General features: G+C 47.6%; 1 protein-coding gene across 1 annotated transcript; it reads right to left on the reverse strand.

The window, feature by feature from the left end:
* Positions 1-1,925: 1,925 nt before the first annotated feature.
* Positions 1,926-16,906, reverse strand: LOC110298127 (isochorismatase domain-containing protein 2A). Its single transcript, XM_021167155.3, has 6 exons — positions 16,762-16,906; positions 6,408-6,554; positions 6,071-6,280; positions 5,810-5,880; positions 5,600-5,717; positions 1,926-2,242 (listed from the first exon to the last, which is right to left on the reverse strand). Exons 2-6 carry the CDS (start codon positions 6,543-6,545, stop codon positions 2,159-2,161), a joined length of 621 nt encoding a protein of 206 aa, XP_021022814.1. The 5' UTR covers positions 6,546-6,554; positions 16,762-16,906; the 3' UTR covers positions 1,926-2,158.
* Between the last annotated feature and the right edge of the window lie 1,224 nt (positions 16,907-18,130).

The raw sequence follows: 18,130 nt of genomic DNA on the forward strand, positions 1-18,130 counted from the left end.
AAGTCATAGAGCAGTCTCCCTTTCCCTGTCCTGAGTTCCCATGATGCACTTATGTGTAGAGTCTGGGAGTGTAGCAGCCAGCAAGATTATACCTGGAAGACCTGGGGAGGAAGATCTCCACAAACAAGCAAATGAGAAAATGCCAGCTCAGGAGAGGCATTGGGGGCCCCGAAATACAGTGATATGGAGGTGGGGGAGGGGTTGCCTCAATGAGAACACCCTCTTTGAGGGTGTCACACATCCATGAAATCCGAGGTGGTCTTTGGTTTTCAAGGCCAGCATTTCTGACCTGCAGACCCAGTCCTAAGAGGCTTGAGATAAGATCTATGCTGGGCTGTGTTTCCTGTATCAGGTTCCCGGGGGCTGGGAGACATGAGGAGGAGGATCGAGTGCTTCTCCTTCAGTCAGCTGACTCATCATCCTACAAAGACATCAATGGATAGACAAGGGCCGTCCACCGAATCAGCTCGCGCTCTCTCCAGAAAGCGATTACAAAGAACTTGGACTTGGAATCTGAGATGTCCCAGGAAATGCAGTGATTCCCTCCCTCCCTCCCTCCCTCCCTCCCTCCCTCTCTCCCGCCCTCCCTCATGTAATCCACAGTCTCTCTAGTTTTAGTTCAATTGGTGTTGGTCTTCAAATACCGCACAGAAGATTCCAGAAATAAAGCATTCGTCTTAATTTACATTCTGTTCTGAACAGTATGGAACAGTATGCCATCCACTGGCAAATATTATGCTGTTAGAAAACAAATCCTGGGGGCTAGAGAGATGGCTCAGTGGTTAAGAGCACTGATTGCTCTTCCGAAGGTCCAGAGTTCAAATCCCAGCAACCACATGGTGGTTCACAACCATTTGTAATTGGATCTGATGCTCTCTTCTGGTGTATGTGTGAAGATAGCTGCAGTGTACTCATATAAATAATAAAAAAATAAATCTTAAGGAAAAAAAAAGGAAAGAAAACAAATCCTGTGTCTAGTGTATCCACACTGTATATGCTATCCCCCAGGTAATCACTTAGGCACCATCTCAGTTAACAGAAGGGCTGTCCCAGTTCCACGGTGCTTGTGTTCCAGGCACCCTTATTTTACCTGCTGAGAGTGGTGACCGGTATAAAAAGGCAAACTCACTTGGAAGACTTTCTCCTGAGAAGTGCATCTGTCTCTTCAATGGCATCTCCGACACCCGGGTGACTCCACTTCACCCTAAGCTTCCTCTCCATAGCTTTATGGACCGCCCGTGCAAGGGCTTCATGAGGGAAACCTGTCCCTGCCACACTGTCTGGTCTTCCAGGCCCTTCTCTGGCACCTCGGTGCAAACCTGCACAACTTGGATGTGAGGGCCTGCCTCGTGGAGAGGGGCCAGCGGGGTTGTACTATCTGAGATGGGGTGTATGGCTGGTTTTGTGTGTCAATTGGACACAAGCTAGACTCATCCGAGAGAAAACAGCCTCAGGTGAGGGACCGTCTGCATGAGATCCAGCTATAAAGCATTTCTCAGTTAGTGATCAGTGTGGAAGGTCATAGCCCATTGTGGGGTTGCCAGGCAGTTCTGGACTCTATAAGAAAGCAGGCTGAGCAAACCATGGGACGCAAGGCAGTAAATAGCACACTTCCGTGACCTCTGCATCAGCTCCTGCTTCTGGTTCCAGCTATGATCTGGTAAGTGTATGCCAAGTAAACCCTTTCCTCCCCAACCTGCTTTTTCATCATCGTGCTTTGTCTCAGCAGCCGAAACCCTAAGACAAGGGGACAGCCAGAAACTCTTCAAGACGCACACACTGCCTGTCATGCAGATGTGGCCTCTGTTGGCCCAGCCTGGAGGTGGGAAGAGGCACCCCCCTCTCCTCAACCTCCAAAGACCCATCTCCTTCTCTCACCTGCACACCCCCAGTAGCCCCTGGGACACCCCACAAACGCAATAGTGTTTCAGTTCACAGCAACATCAATGTTTACTCAGAATATGGGTCCCAGTCTGTGACACTTTTTTGCCCTTTGCTTATGAGGTAGACCTCTCTTCAGTCAACCCCCGCCCCCACCCCTTCTAGCACTCAGGAGTCTCATTTGCTTTTCAGGACCAGCAGTTCACCCCTCCTCTCCCGTAGGGCAGATGCTCCCACCGATGACAGAGTAAGTCTTGTCTCAGTCATGGCCTGGAGTTCAGCAAGAGGTGAGGGGGTTCTGGCCTTGGAAGAGGCCCAGCAGCCCGCTGTCTGGGACCGGCTCCTTAATGATCTTCTGAATCTGTGGAGAGAGGTCAAGAAGTTAAGAAGCCTCACGTCTCTCATCCTCCTGGCAGCCTCTCGCCCCAAGCCAATCACTCTGCTAAAACGTTCTCCCGGAGGCTGGAGAGCCGGCTTGGCCGTTCAGAGCATCTTCCGTTCTTGCAGAAGGTCTGGGTTCAGTTCCCACCTCCCACATGGCTGCCTGCAACTCTAACTCCAGTCCCAAAGGATCCAGGGCCGTGCTCTGGACTCCTTGGGCACTGCACACATGATTTGCAAAACACATATACAGGCAAAGCCTCCACATACATAAAGTAAACTAGAAACAGTTTTAATGTATCCTGAGGCTAGACATGGAGGGGCATACCTTCAACGTAGAGCTTAGGAGGCAGAAGCAAGCAATAGCTCTGATGTTGAAGCCAGCCTGATCTACAATTAGAGTTTCAGAGCAGCCATGGTTATATAGTAAAAGCCCCTGTCCTAAAAAGTGGGGGATCCCCTGGGAATGGACTGGGGATAAGATTCAGTGAATGAGACATGTGTGCAAGTGTTAAGACTCAAGTTCTGATGCCCAGAACCCACATAAACGCTCGCTGGGCAGGGCCTGCTGTAATGCCAGCCTCTAAATCCCAGAGCAAGCTGGCTAGTGAGAAGCTACCCACATCCTCAGGCTCCAGGTTCGACAGTCAGGCCTTGCCTGTATGTATACGGCAGAAGAGCGGTCAAGGAAGGTTCCAGACGTGAACCTCACGCCTCGTCACGCATACACATCTCACCACATGCATGCAAATGTTCACGTACACCCACTCTGCACACAGGCCCACAAAAATGGAAGAAAAGAAAAATGGCGTTTTAATCTACTTCTTGAAGTACCTGCCTGGTTGAGCTAATTGCCCGCCATCTTGGTCTGCTCTGTTGCCCTGGACCATTAGTGGTGGACAGCTCTCTCTTGGGGTCTCTTCCTCTTCTTCATTAATCTTATCTTCCCCATCATTCCATTAGGCCCTCAGCTCCTGCACAGGGCCAAACTGTGCCCAAAACCCTTGACTCATTTACAACAACTCCCTCTTGGACAGGAGTAATGAAGCACATTAGCCATTGGTTAATCTCCAGAAATCCAAAGTGTGTATGTCCACGGCCTCCACTCTGGCTGCCACACCATCTCCAGTAGGATCTGTGTGACAAGTTCCACAGGCTGAGGCCATTGACCTCAAAAGGGGGAGGCCTCCTAGAACCAGTTGTGGAACTCTTCACTGGAGAAAAATTATTGAGCTGTGGTTCTCATGGCAATCTATCTGTTTTGTTTTCTCTTATTCCTTTTCTTTTCTTTCCTTTTCTTTTTTAGATTTATTTATTTATTTATTTAATGTATATGAGTACACTGTAGCTGTCTTCAGACACACCAGAAGAGGGCATCAGATCCCATTACAGATGGTTATGAGCCACCATGTGGTTTCTGGGAGTTGAACTCAGGACCTCTGTGAAGAGCAGTAGGTACTCTTAACTGCTTAGCCATTTCTCCAGCCATCTCTCCAGCCCCCTCTTATTCCTTTTCTTATTTAAATGTTCCTGGTAGCCTAGGCCAAGATCTTAAATAAGAATAATGGGTAAGAAACCATCCCTAGAGATGGGGCCACTAACATGACCTTATCCCCAGGGAAACCAACGCTTTACTTTCTAAATCATTTACAAAACTATTATGATAAAAATTTTCCCAACAATAAAATTTCATATGGCTACACTTGTGTGTCATCGAAGGTGGATTTTGGTACATGGTAAAGAAAGCCTTAATTAGAAAGAATTAAAATAGCTGAAATTTATACATTGAAGATTATAAAAAAATCAGGCATTAGATGTTAAATAATAATTGATCATGGGGCTGGAGAGTTAGTTCAGCGGTTAAGAGCACTGACCATAAAAGATTTATTAACCTGCTCCTGGAAATATGTCACTAGCCTTGGATGACAGCCCCCACTGAATACATCCTTTTAGAATTATTATATTTTGATGATTTTTTTTTCTTTTAAGATTTATTTATTTATTATATGTAAGTGCATTGTAGCTGTCTTCAGACACTCCAGAAAAGGGAGTCAGATCTCGTTACGGATGGTTGTGAGCCACTATGTGGTTCCTGGGATTTGAACTCCAGACCTTTGGAAGAGCAGTCAGGTGCTCTTAGCCACTGAGCCATCTCTCCAGCCCTTGATGATTTATAATGATGTTACCTGTTCTGTTTGTGATTCACTGAATACATAGTTTCAGAGTTGTAATACTTGGATGATGTTTGTGTTTTACTGTGCCAAATGATTTTGTTGGTATCTGTGATTGTTTCACTGGATACAGTTCCTAAGAGATGTACTGTTTGGTTTTTTAATGTATAAAATCCCCTGCTTGAGAGCTGCAGAATACACTCAGATTCAAACTGCCTCTGTGTTTGTTTCTGTTTGTCACCGCCGAATCCTTACCCACCTAGCTTCAAGGACCCTCATTCCAGGGACCCCCATACCTGACTGGGGTGGTCCATGACACTGGTGAAGGCCCACTACTGCTTTCAGGATCCTGAAGGGGCCTTCCGGCTGGTCACACTGCTCCATTCTGCCTAATGTAACGCTGTTGTTTCAGCCTGCCTGGCCCCTGGATGTTTCAGAAGCCTACAGAAGTTTTATTCCTCAGTAAAGCATGATGGTGCATATTTGTCATCCCAGTTTTCAGAAGGCTGAGGCAGGAGAATTGCCATGAGTTTGAGGCCAGCCTGAGCTACAGAGTAAGACTGTCTCAAAGAGGAAAAAAAACAAACAAACAAAAAGCAAAAAAAAAAAAAAAAAAAAAACCAACAACAACAACAAAACAAAAAGGCCAGGGCCAACAACATGGCTCAGCGAGCACAGATTTGTCTTCAGGGAAGACCTGTGTTCTGTCCTGGGAACCCATGTGGGTGACTCCTTCAAGTGAGCTTGTGCACATAAACACACAAACACACACACACACAAAGACACACACGCATGCACGCATGCACACACATGCTACAGTGTGAATAAAATAAATGAAGAAACCACCCTGGGTAGTGTTGGTATGCTTGGGAGGCAGAGACGGGTGGATCTGAGCTGGAGACCAGCTTGATCTACAGAACCAGTTCCAGGACATCCAGAGACACCCTGTCTCAAAAGAACCAAACCAAACCAACAAAAACAACAAGAAGCCAGCTGGGTGTAGTGGTGAGTGCCTGAAATCACCAGGGAGGCAGAGGCAGGAAGAGCAGAAGTTTAAACTCACCCTTGACTACACAGTGTGTCCAAGGCTAGCCTGGCACACAGGAAACCCTATATCAAAAGGAGGGGTATTTCTTCTATTCACAGAAGCCCAAAGGGCCCAGTACCTTCTTGAACTGGGGGTGGGAGGCATCCCTCACAAGCTGCAGAATGAGCGATTCGCTGGTGGCGAGGAAAGCTCCACTCTGTCTCATCCGGGCCAGTGCCACCAGCCGGTCAACCTGGCTGCAGGAGAGAGGGAGAGAGGACGGGTGTGCACGCTGTGGTGCACCCGACGACACACATGGCAGGCGCCATCCCCACAGAGACCCTCTCACCTTCGAGAAGAACAGGCGTCCACCACTACATGAACCTGCAGTCCCCGGTGAAGTAGGTCCAGAGCCGTGTTCTAAGGGCAGAGAGATCAGGTCCAGCCCCAGAGCACAAACAGGGCTCCCAGTGAGGGATTGGGGAGTCCAAGTCAGAACTGGGTACTACTGGGAATGAGGATGAGGAAGGCTCAGCCAGGGCCCCAGAGCAGGAGGGAGGGCCAGGAGGTGAGGATGGGGAATCGAGGGGACAGGCAAGGAGGGTCTCACCAAGATGCAGGCTTGGGTCTCGATGCCACAGAGTAGCACAGACTGAAGCTGGGACCTGCCATCTAGCTCCTTCTGTAAGGCGGGTACCATACTGAAGCACGTCTTACTCACTGGCCGAATGCCCTGAGCGCCCAGCTCAGGAACTGTGGGGCCCAGGCCTTCTGGGTACTGCTCTGTCAGCACAATGGGGACATCTAGCAGCCGGGCCACCTACGTGGGGAAAGAGACAAAAGGCTGGATCTCAGGGATGAGGGCTGGGGACTGGATTCCTGTGGTCTGAGGGGAGAGGGCTTGGGCTTGGACCCCTGGGTCTTGAAAAGAAGAGGGCGCTACATACCTTAAGCATCCGAGCAGCCACTGACACGATCTGTGGGAAGTAGGCTATGCTAGGACGAAACTTCTCCTGTAAGTCACACAGGAACAGGATGGAGGACTCTGGGAGGATCCGGCCCAGGCTAGCCCTGGCTGCTGCCATTTCCTAGGGCTGGACAGAGGGACAGTGGGCAGGGTCAGGTGAGGACTCCAGAGATTCCGAGAAGTGCTTAGTAAATGTGTGGTTTTGACACAGCACGGCCACGTCAAGAGCCAAACCCTCAGAACAATGAATGCTGAAATGGGCAAAGCCTTCACCAAATCTGAGCATGAATATTGACAATGTGTGCAGGAAACGTCCACCAAAGCTTTCTCCCTACCCCTGGTGTTTGTGGCCTGCAGACTGCCCTCTACAGAGACTGCTCCTACTGAGATCAGCTAGCCTGCCTCCTTGTTTATCCACATGTAGGAAGTCTACCTCCCTGCTCAACTGTGTGGTGGTGGTGTGAATGGGCTTGGCCCCCATAGATTCATGTGTTTGAATGCTTGGCCTATAGGGAGTGTCACAATTGGGAATACAGCCCTGTTGGAGTAGGTGTGGCCTTATTGGAGGAAGTGTGTCACTGTGGAGGTGGGCTTTGAGACCTTCCTCCTGGCTGCCTGGAAGTAAAGTCTTCTGGAGGCCTTCTGATCAAGATGCAGAACTCTCAGCTCCTCCTGCTTCTTGCCTGCCTGGATGCTGCCTTGTTTCTCACCTTGATGATAATGGACTGAACCTCTGAACCTGTAAGCCAGCCCTAATTAAATGTCCTTTATAAGACTTGCCTCGGTCATGGTGTCTCTTTACAGCAATGGAAACCTTAACTAAGACACCATGGATAAAACCACTGTTGCCTTCTGGGACTTGGGAAGATTCTCACACATGGCAGATTACCCAGTTATAGAAACTAAGGAAAACCTAGTAGGCGTTACAACGCTGGTGAACCCCAAAAGGACTATATTCAGGAAAAGGGCCCATAACAAAGGCCATGACTGTAACTTCCACACTCAGGAGGCTGAGCCAGGGGGATCACTGAGTGTTCAAGGCCAGCCTGTGGCTAAAAAGAGAGTTCCAAGTCTACCAGGAATATGGAATAAGACCTTGTCTTTAAAAGCCAATGAAGGAGCTGGAGAGATGGCTCAGCAGTTACAAGCACTGGCTGCTCTTGCAGAGGACCTGGGTATGATTCCCAGCAACCTCCCGGCAGCTCACAACCATCTGTAACTTTAGTACCAGGGCACTCGGTGACCTCTTCTGGCCTCTGAAATGCCAGGCAATGATGTGGTCCACTGATATACATGAGGGTAAAATACCCATACACATAAAATAATTAAATTTTTTAAGAGAAAGATGTTGAAAATAGGAAATCAATAAAACAATGTTAAAATAAAATAAAGTTTAAATGTGCAGAGGGCATATTCATGTGTGTACCACATCATGTGTGTAACATTGTTAACCTCGGAACAGAGCGTTTTCACCACGGCAAGTAGAAACCCTGCATCCATTAACAGTCACCTTAAATCCCTTCCTCCCTATCCCCTGGCTGTCTGTATCTGTGGCTTTGCTTGTTTTGGCCATTTATTTTTTAATTTGTGTGTGTGTGTGTGTGTGTGTCCTTGCTCCTGTGTACACATGCACTCATGGGCACATGTGCATGCATGTGTAGTCACAGGAGGATGGCCAGTATCTTTTTCTCTTGCTCTCCACCTTATTACCTTGGGCAAGGTCCTCACTAAACCAGCGTCACTCCGCACACCATGGCTGAGGTCACAAAGCACATACAACCATGCCCAGCTTTTACATCAGCACTGGGAATCTGAACATACACTGACTTTCTATGCAGTGTTCACGCATCTATGACACGTACTTCACTGAATGAGCCATCTCCCCACACAGGCTAGTGAAGACACCTGCCCAGTAACACTTTTGCAAGAGGAAAACCTGTGTTCCAAAGGGGCCAGGACGTTTGTCCTCACTTCCCCTGAATGGAGTCTGTCCACCCACAGGATCTGAGGCTTCACAGACAGTGGCATGTGTCAGCTAGTGTTCTTAGGAGGCTGTGCTGTTGCAGAGTCCTCAGACTGCTGCACGACTCAGGGCTCCTGCTGGCCTTTCCCACTGTGTGTGTGGACTTGTTTGTGCTCATTCACCATTGATTCATTCAGAGGGATATGGAGACGCAGGCACTTAAGGAGGGGGAGACAATGAAAGAGGTGCACACCCAACAGAGGGGACACTGAGGGAGGTGCATACCCAACAAAGGGGACACTAGGGAGGTGCACACCCAACAGAGGGGACACTGAGGGAGGTGCATACCCAACAAAGGGGACACTAGGGAGGTGCACATCCAACAGGGGGAACACTGAGGGAGGTGCACACACAACAGAGGGAACACTAGGGAGGTGGTGGTAAGCAACAGACTTTTTTAAAAGCTAAGTTGTAAGGACACCAATATTTATTATTACCAAAACTCAGGCCAGGCACAGTGGCACAGGCCTTTGATCCCAGCACTCAGAAAGTAGAGACAGGCAGATCTCACTGAGTTCAATATTAGCCTGTTCTATGTAGCAAGTTCTAGGGCAATCAGCTCCATAGAGCTTCATAGAGAGACTGTCTTAGTTAGGGTGTTATCACTGTGAAGAGACACCATGACCAAGGCAACTCTTATAAAGGACAATATTTCACTGGGGCTGGCTTACAGGTTCAGAGATTCAGTCCATTATTATCATGTCGGGAAGCATGGCAGCAGCCAGACAGGCGTGGTGCTGGAGGAGGAGCTGAGAGTTCTACATATTTTTCCAAAGGCCACCAGGAGAAGACTGTGTTCCAGGCAGTGAGGAGGAGGGTCTCAAAGCCCACCCCCACAGTGACACACTTCCTCCATCAAGGCCACACCTCCAACAGGATCACTCCTTTATGGGTCAAGCATGTTTAAAAACAACAGTTGGGGAGGGCGATGTAGCTCACTTGATGGAGTGCTGGCCTATCATACACAAAACCCTGGACTCAGTCCCCAAACCTGTACAAACTGGGCATGGTGGTACATGCTTTCATCCTGGCACTATGGAGATGGAGGCAGAGATGGGAAGACATGAATTGTCGTCAGTTACATATTGAGTTTAAGGCCAGCCTGGATTCCATCAGACCCACTCTCACCTGACCTCCCAATCCCACCCTCCAACCCATCAATGCGTCTATCGTAAGAAATACATTTTCTTGCCAAGCCTGGTGCTGCACAAAGCACGCATAGAAACATACTGACTGCTACAGGCTTCTGGCATGAGTACTGGGAATTCCAACTTCCTCACACTTGTGTGCAGGCACGTTCCCTCCTGAGCGATCTCCCAGCCTTAGGTAATGTATTCTATCTGTAAAGGTGGCAGTGGTAGTAATGTGGACAGCAGTAGAGGACAGCAACTTAAAGGTGTGCGCCAGCACTGCCTGGCTTTGTGGAATAGTGTTTGTTTGTTTGTTTTTGAGACAGGGTTTCTCTGGGTAGCCCTGGCTGTCCTGGAACTCATTTTGTAGACCAGGCTGGCCTTGACCTCAGAAATCTGCCTGCCTCTGCCTCCCAAGTGCTGGGATTAAAGGTATGTGCCACCACCTGGTGCTATTTATTTATTTTAAATACAAAGTCTCACTATGTGAGTCTGGCAGGCCTCCAATGCTTGGCTCAGTCTCCTGAGTCCTGAGAAACAACCACGGACTACCACATCCTGCACAGTTACTCTAATTTTGCAGCAGCGTTCCTCTCTCTCTCTCTCTCTCTCTCTCTCTCTCTCTCTCTCTTCCTTTCTTCCTCTCTCCCTCCTTCCCCCCTTTCTCTTTCTTTCTTTCTTTCTTTCTTTCTTTCTTTCTTTCTTTCTTTCTCTCTTTCTTTCTCTCTTTCTTTCTTTCTTTCTTTCTTTCTCTCTCTCTCTCTCTCTCTCTCTTTCTCTCTCTCTCTCTCTTTCTTTCTTTCTTTCTTTCTTTCTTTCTTTCTTTCTTTCTTTCTTTCTTTCTTTCTTTCTTTCTTTCTTTCCTTTCTTCAGATCAGCACTGCTCTACTAGAGGCCATGCTACCTCTCAGAACCGCAGAGGTCACTCCGGCCACCAAAATACCAGCCGAGACCTGAGGACTTGCAGGCCACCAGAACCACAAGCCACTCCAGCCTGAAGATCAGAAAGGAAACAGCAAGCCGGGTGGTGGTGGCGCACGCCTTTAATCCCAGCACTTGGGAGGCAGAGGCAGGAGGATTTCTGAGTTCGAGGCCAGCCTGGTCTACAGAGTGGGTTCCAGGACAGCCAGGGCTACACAGAGAAACCCTGTCTCAAAAAACAAAACAAAACAAAACAAAAAAACAAAAAAAACCCAAAAACCAAAAAACCCAAACAAACAAAAACCAAATATCAAGGAAACCTGAGACAATATGAAAAGGCCAAACCTAAGAATAGGAACAGAAAATAGTTTCAACAAAACCATAGGGAAAAATCCCAACCTAAAGAAAAAGATGCCCAGCTGGGCGTGGTGGTGCATGTCTTTAATCCCAGCACTCGGGAGGCCGAGGCAGGCGGATTTCTGAGTTCGAGGCCAGCCTGGTCTACAAAGTGAGTTCCAGGACAGCCAGGGCTATACAGAGAAACCCTGTCTTGAAAAACCAAAAAAAAAAAAAAAAAAAAAAGAAAAGAAAAGAAAAGAAAAGAAAAAGATGCCCATAAAAGCACAAGAAGCTTACAGAATTACAGAAGACTAAAGAGATTGGACCAGAAAAGTAAGTCCCCCATCACATAATAATCAAAACACTACATGTACAGAACTAAGAAAGAACATTGAAAGCTCCAAGGGATAAAGGCCAAGTAGCATAGAAAGGTAGACTCTAAGAGCCAGAAGGGCCTTGACCCCAAGAGACCACAGATGCCAGCCCATACTACTACACACAGCAAAACTTTCAATCACTATACATGGAGAAAACAAGATCTTCCACAACAAAGCCAAAAATAAACAATATCTATCCACACATGCAGCCCTACAGAAGATACTAGAAAAAAACTCCAACTGAAGAACGTTAAGAAGCACAGGAAATAATTTCTCAGTAGCAAAACTAAAGAAAGGAAACACACACACACCACCATCACCACCACCATCACCACCACCACCACCATCACCACCACCACCATCACCACCACCATCACCACCATCACCACCACCACCATCACCACCACCACCACCACCATCACCATCATCACCACCATCACCACCATCACCACCACCACCACCATCACCATCACCACCACCATCACCACCACCATCACCACCACCACCACCACCACCACCATCACCACCATCACCACCACCATCACCAACATCACCACCACCACCACCACCATCACCACCACCACCATCACCATCACCACCACCATCACCACCACCATCACCACCACCACCACCACCACCACCACCATCACCACCATCACCACCACCATCACCAACATCACCACCACCACCACCACCACCACCATCACCACCACCACCACCACCACCATCACCACCACCACCACCACCACCACCATTACCACCACCACCACCACCATCACCACCACCACCACCACCATCACAACCACAACCAATAATAAAATGAACAATCACTAGTCACTAATCTCTCAATATCAATAGACTTAATTCCCCAGTAAAAAGACACAGACAACAGAAGAGATGAAACGGACCTGCCTGCCTCCTTCTGAATATAGAACACATCTCAGGAACAAACATAGTCATCACCTCACAGTCACGGGTTGAAAAAAAGTTGTTTCCAATCAAATGGAGACAAGAAACAGGCTGGTGTAATGATTCTAATATTTAACAAAATAGATTACAAACCAAAAGTAATCAAAAGAAATGGTGAAAGACATTTCATACTCATCAAACGGAAAAACCCACCAATATGATAACTCGATTCTGGACATCTATGCCCTAAACGAGCACCTTCATCTGTAAAAAAAAAATAATAATAAAAAAATTACTGAAGCTTAAATCACACATCGAACCCCACACATTAATAGTAGGAGACCTCAATTCATGATAAAAGACTTGGAGAGATTAGAGATACAAGGCACATACCTAAACAAATAACAGTAGTTTACAGCAAGTATAGCCAACATCAAATTAGGTTGAGAAAAACACAAAGCTCTTCCACTAAAATCAGGAATAAGGACAAGGCTGTCCACTCTTGACATATCTACTTAATATATTACTTTAAGTTCTAGGTAGAGCAATAGACAACTAAAGGGAATCAAGGGGATACAAATTGGAAAGGAAGAATTCAAAGTATCACTATTTGCAGATGATATGATAGTATACATAAGTGACCCCAAGAATTCTATCAGGGAACGCCTACACTTGCTACACCTTCAGCAAGGTGGCTGGATACAAGCTTAACTAAAATAAAAAAACAATTCAGTAGCCCCCTTTATACAAATGATAAATGGCCTGAGAGAAAAAGAAATCAGGGGAAACAACAGCCTTCACAATAGTCGCAAATAATATAAAATATCTCAGTGTAGCTCTAACCAAGCAAGTGAAAGATCTATAGGACAAGAACTTCAAATCTTTGAAAAAAGAAATTGAAGAAGATATCAGAAGATGGAAAGATCTCCCATGCAGATGGATTGGCAGAATTAACACAATAACAATGGCCATCCTACCAAAGGCAATCTATAGAATCAATGCAACCCTCACCAAAATGCCAACACAATTCTTTACAGACCTTAAAAGAGTAAGTCTCAACTTTATATGGAAAAACAAAAAAGCCCAGGAGAGCCCAAACAATCCTAAACAATAAAAGAACTTCTGGAGGAATCCCTCTCCCTGATCTCAAGCTGCACCACAGAACAACAGTGATGAAAACCACAGTGTTGTCATAAAAACAGACAACTTCAGCAATGGAGTGGAACTGAAGACCCACATTTAAAACCACACACCTGGGCTGGAGAGATGGCTCAGCAGTTAAGAGCACTGACTGCTCTTCCAAAGGTCCTGAGTTCAAATCCCAGCAACCACATGGTGGCTCACAACCATCCATAATGAGATCTGATGCCCTCTTCTGGTGTGTCAGAAGACAGCTACAGTGTACTTACATATAATAAAAATAAATAAATCTAAAAAAAAAAAAAGTTCGAAGCCAGCCTGATCTACAGAGTGAGTTCCAGGACAGCCAGAGCTACACAGAGAAACCCTGTCTCAAAACAAAACAAAACAAACAAACAAACAAACAAAACCCTATGGAAACTTGATTTTTTTTTTTGTTTGTTTTTTGTTTTTTGTTTTTCGAGACAGGGTTTCTCTGTATAGCCCTGGCTGTCCTGGTACTCACTTTGTAGACCAGGCTGGCCTCGAACTCAGAAATCCGCCTGCCTCTGCCTCCCGAGTGCTGGGATTAAAGGCATGCGCCACCACGCCCGGCGAAACTTGATTTTTGACAAAGCCAAAAACCATGCAGTGCGAAAAGAAAACATCTTCAACAAATGGTGCAGGTCTAATTGAATGTCTCCATGTTGAAGAATGCAAATAGATATCACCATATCTATCCATATCTATCACCCTGCACAAAACTCAAGTCCTGCTCAATATAAAACCAGGTACACTACATCTAAGAGAAGAGAAAGTGGGAAATACCCTAGCACACATTGGCAGTGGAGACAGCTCCCTGAACAGAACCCCAATGGCTACTGGTGTAGATCAACAGTCGACAAATGGGGCCTCATGAAAGCTTCTGTGAGGCGAAGGGCACTGGCAATAGGACAAATCAGTAGCCTGCAGACTGGGAAAAGATCTTCACCAACTCCACATGTGATAGAGGGCTAATATCCAAAATGTATAAAGAACTCAACAGACACCAACACACCAAATAACCCAATTAAAAAATGGAGTACAAATCCAAACAGAATTCTCAACAGAGGAATCTCAAATGGCTGAGAAGCACTTAAAGAAATGTTCAATACCCTTAGTCATCAGGCAAACGTAAATCAAAACAACCCTGAGATTACATTTTACACCCTTCAGAATAGCTACGATCAAAAACATCAAGGGACAGTACACGCTGGCAAGGATGCACACCAAGGGAAACACTCCTCTATTGCTGCAGCGTGCACACTTGTACAACACCTTAGAAATCAATATGGTGCTTTCCTGGAAAATTTAGAATCAATCTGTGGTGGTTTGTACATGCTTGGCCCAGGGAGTAGCACTATTAGGAGATGTAGCCTTGTTGGAGTAGGTGTGTCACTGTGTGTGTGTGGGGGGGGGGCTTTGAGACCCCCATCTTAGCTGCCTGGAAGCCAGTATCCTGCTAGCAGCCTTCAGATGAAGATGTAGAACTCTCAGCTTCTCCTGCACCATGCCTGCCTGGATACTGCCATGCTTCTGCCTTGATGATAATGGACTGAACCTCTGAACCTGTAAGCCAGCCCCAATTAAATGTTGTTCTTTATAAGAGTTGCCTTGGTCATGGTGTCTGTTCACAGCAGTGAAACCCTGACTAAGACACAATGTACCTCAATACCCAACTATACCATTCCTGGGCATATACCCAAGGGATGGTACATCCCGGTCATGGATGGATCTTGAACACACGGATGGAACTAGAAAAATATCTTCCTTAGAGAGGCAACTCAGGTCCAGAAAGACAAACATAGTATGTACTTACTTATAGGTGGACATTAGTAAAGGACAACCATGCTACAATCCACAAACCCAGAGAAGCTACGTAACAAGGAGGGCTCAAGGGGAGGCAAAATATCAAGGGGGAGACTGGAGGTGGGCAGGGACAGGAACAGGGATCAGGTGGGGAAGGACACAGGGACAGAGCATTGGGAGAGACAACTGGAACTGGGGGCATCTCAGGAACAAGCTAGAAGCCTCGTGTAATGGAAACTCCCAGCAATCTAGAAGGTTGACCCTAGCTAAGACTCCTAGCAAGGGGGTGGGGATATGGAGCCTGAACCAGCCATCTCCTGTAATCAGACAAGACTCCCAGTGGAGGGATTAGAATAACAACCCAGCCACAAAACCTCTGACCTACAACTTGTCCTGCCCACAAGATGTGTTGGGGTAAAGGTGGCCCAGAAATGATGGGAGTAGCCAACCAATGACTGGCCCAGCTTGAGACCCAAGCCACCAGAGGGAGCCCACCCCACTACCTGGGAGGCTAGATAGCCCAGAGACCTAGGATAGAACCAAACACTCCTGGCAGCAATAAATAAATATTTTTAAAAATTGAGATTCCTAATGGTATAGATTGGTGCTTGGCCCAGCTGTCTTCAGAGACACTTTATCCAGCAACTTATGGAAAGAGATGAAGAGAACCACAACCAAAACATTAGGAAGAACTTGGGGAGTCCTGCAGAAAAGAAGGGGAGATTGCAGGAGTCAGAGAGGTCAAGGACAACAAGACAACCCACAGAATCAACTAACCTGGGCTCATAGGGGCTCACAGGGACTGAACCAGCAACCAGGGAGCCTGCATGGGACTGATATAGGCCCTCTACATATGTGTTTGGGCTGTGCAGCTTGGTCTTCTAGTGGAACTCCTAACAGTGGGAGAGGGGCTGTCTCTGACTCTTTCCTGCTCTTGGGACCCTTTCCTCATCCTGAGCGGCCTTCTCCAGCCTTAATACTAGGGGAGGTGCCCAGTCTTACTGCAATTTGATATGCTATGTTTGGTTGGTGTCTGAGGGCAGGCATGCCCTTTTCGAAAAGAAAGATCAGTGGAGGGGAGGAGGGTTGTTGTGGAGGGAAGGAGGGGAAACTGCAGTCGAGATGTAGTATCTGAGAGAATAAAAGAGAAAGAAAAAGATCAGGCCAGCTAGATATGATCTGCAGACAAAACGGAACCTGGGTGAGAGCTGGGACAGAGAATAACCAATCTAAGAGAGACAATGAAAGAGTGGAGGTGGGGCGCATATGTGAAAAGGGAAGAGGGTGTCTAGACTGGAGAGAGATTTAGGGACATCGTGGGGGTCCTGGAAGGAGGCCTCAGCTCAGTAAAGGAAACCTGTCTTAGGCTGGGGTAAGTGACCTCCTGTGGACAGAGTGAGGATGAGGCTGCTTAATTGGGCAAGTGGTTACTGCACACCACTACAGGAACCCAGATTTCTAAGCTGTGTGTCTCTGGGTCGCTTTTCTTCTTGGAAGAAATAGGCGTGAGAATCGCCCACTCCTGGGGCTGATACAAAACTTAGCTCTGGAGAAGCCTGAAGTTCCCCCATGATGATCAACCCTGAGACCAACTGGAGCCCCTCCTCAGCTGGACACCCCGCAAACCTTCCGTTTCCTCCGTCTGTAAGGATGGGCAGTTGGACTTACCCGGCGGTACCAGGTTCGAATCTAGCAAGCCCCTCCACTAGGTCCCTTCAGCGCACTCTCCCCCACTGGACTGTCACTGGTTCCGGGCTGGGTCACCGTTTCGCCCACTTTGGACACGAGGTCTGCTCCCATTACGTATCTACCCCTCCCTCCCGAGCAGGCCAATCAGCTCGCGCCTCGGCTGCGCCCTGTAAGGGGAGGGGCGGCTAAGGCGGGTCAGTCATGAGAATCTGATTGGTCCGCAGAGGCCTAAGGGGTGGAGAGATAGCGCACAGAACCAATGAAGAGCCGATGAGGGCTTGAGTGGCGGCCCCTGCCGAGCGCTCAGATTCTAACTGGGAATGAAGGTAGAGGTTATCAGGTTGCACCTTGTCTTATTGCTGCGCCTCACAAATATGGAGTTACAACCTGGCTCTCTTATCTGAGCACCATCATGGGCTACACAGTGAAAGCCTGCTCCCTGAACCCCACTAAAAGACTGGCTTGCAGGGTTCAGCAAGGTCTGGACCTGATTTCTGTAGAAATCTCTAGGACCCTTATTTTGGAAGAAGAGAACTGAGTCCTGCAACTTGTCTTCTGACCTCTGCAGACCTGATGTGGCGCAGGCACGTATGCAAAGACAGAAACACACACACCACAGAATAAATAGATGGAAAAAATTAAGTAGATACAACTCAGGGAAAGCCAGACAAAACTTCCTTGGCCTCTGCTCATGCCATTGCATGAATCTCTGGATTCTATGAATTCTGCACAGGCCAGGCTTCCTGTTCCCGGGAGTCATTTGGGCCTCAATTTCACCCCTCTGGAGGGAGCCCTGGAGTAGGGTGTGAGCCTGGAGGTGAAGTGATTGACCTGTGGCCTGGAGGTGCTGGCACCCCTCTGAGACAGGGTCCCTCTCTTTCCAGCCAATGCAACCCCTCCCACGTCTCCATTTAAAAGCCCTCAACATTAATCGCTGAGGTTGACTCTGTGCCTAGTCTGGCCTTGCTAAAGAGGCTTTTGTTCCCCTAATTGGCTATCTATCTCCAGGCACTTTCCTCTGCCTCTGCACCCACACACTGTCCATTTTATACTCAGGCCCAGTTATGTGTTAATTGGTCATGTAGGAGACGCCCAAAGAGCACCCTCCCCTCTTGTCTGCACTTTGTCTTTCTGTATCAGTTCTTAACCAGCAAGCCACAGGCTCCAGAGTCTACCCATCTACCCTATAAGACAGGCACGGTATTAGGGCTCACCTGCACTCCCAGGCTGACCTCTCATTCTGGAACCATCAGCCATCCAGTCCTTTGCACACTTGAGGAGTGTGCTCTGATCTGTACTTCTCCTTCAGAACATTCAGCCGTGCATCCTAGAGCCCGTGCAGTCCCTC

The sequence above is a fragment of the Mus caroli genome, unplaced genomic scaffold, assembly GCF_978045245.1.
Source record: "Mus caroli unplaced genomic scaffold, Mus_caroli_1 scaffold_8, whole genome shotgun sequence".
In the NCBI taxonomy this organism is placed as follows: domain Eukaryota; kingdom Metazoa; phylum Chordata; class Mammalia; order Rodentia; family Muridae; genus Mus; species Mus caroli.

Bases quoted from the DNA above. Each gene is read 5' to 3' on its own strand.
- LOC110298127 (XM_021167155.3), bottom strand. From the start codon at position 6,545: ATGGCAGCAGCCAGGGCTAGCCTGGGCCGGATCCTCCCAGAGTCCTCC. The intron at 5,718-5,809 runs GTGAGAGGGTCT...TCTCTCCTGCAG, and splicing joins GACGCCTGTTCTTCTCGAAG to CCAGGTTGACCGGCTGGTGG. The intron at 2,243-5,599 runs GTACTGGGCCCT...CTCTCTCCACAG, and splicing joins CCCACCCCCAGTTCAAGAAG to ATTCAGAAGATCATTAAGGA.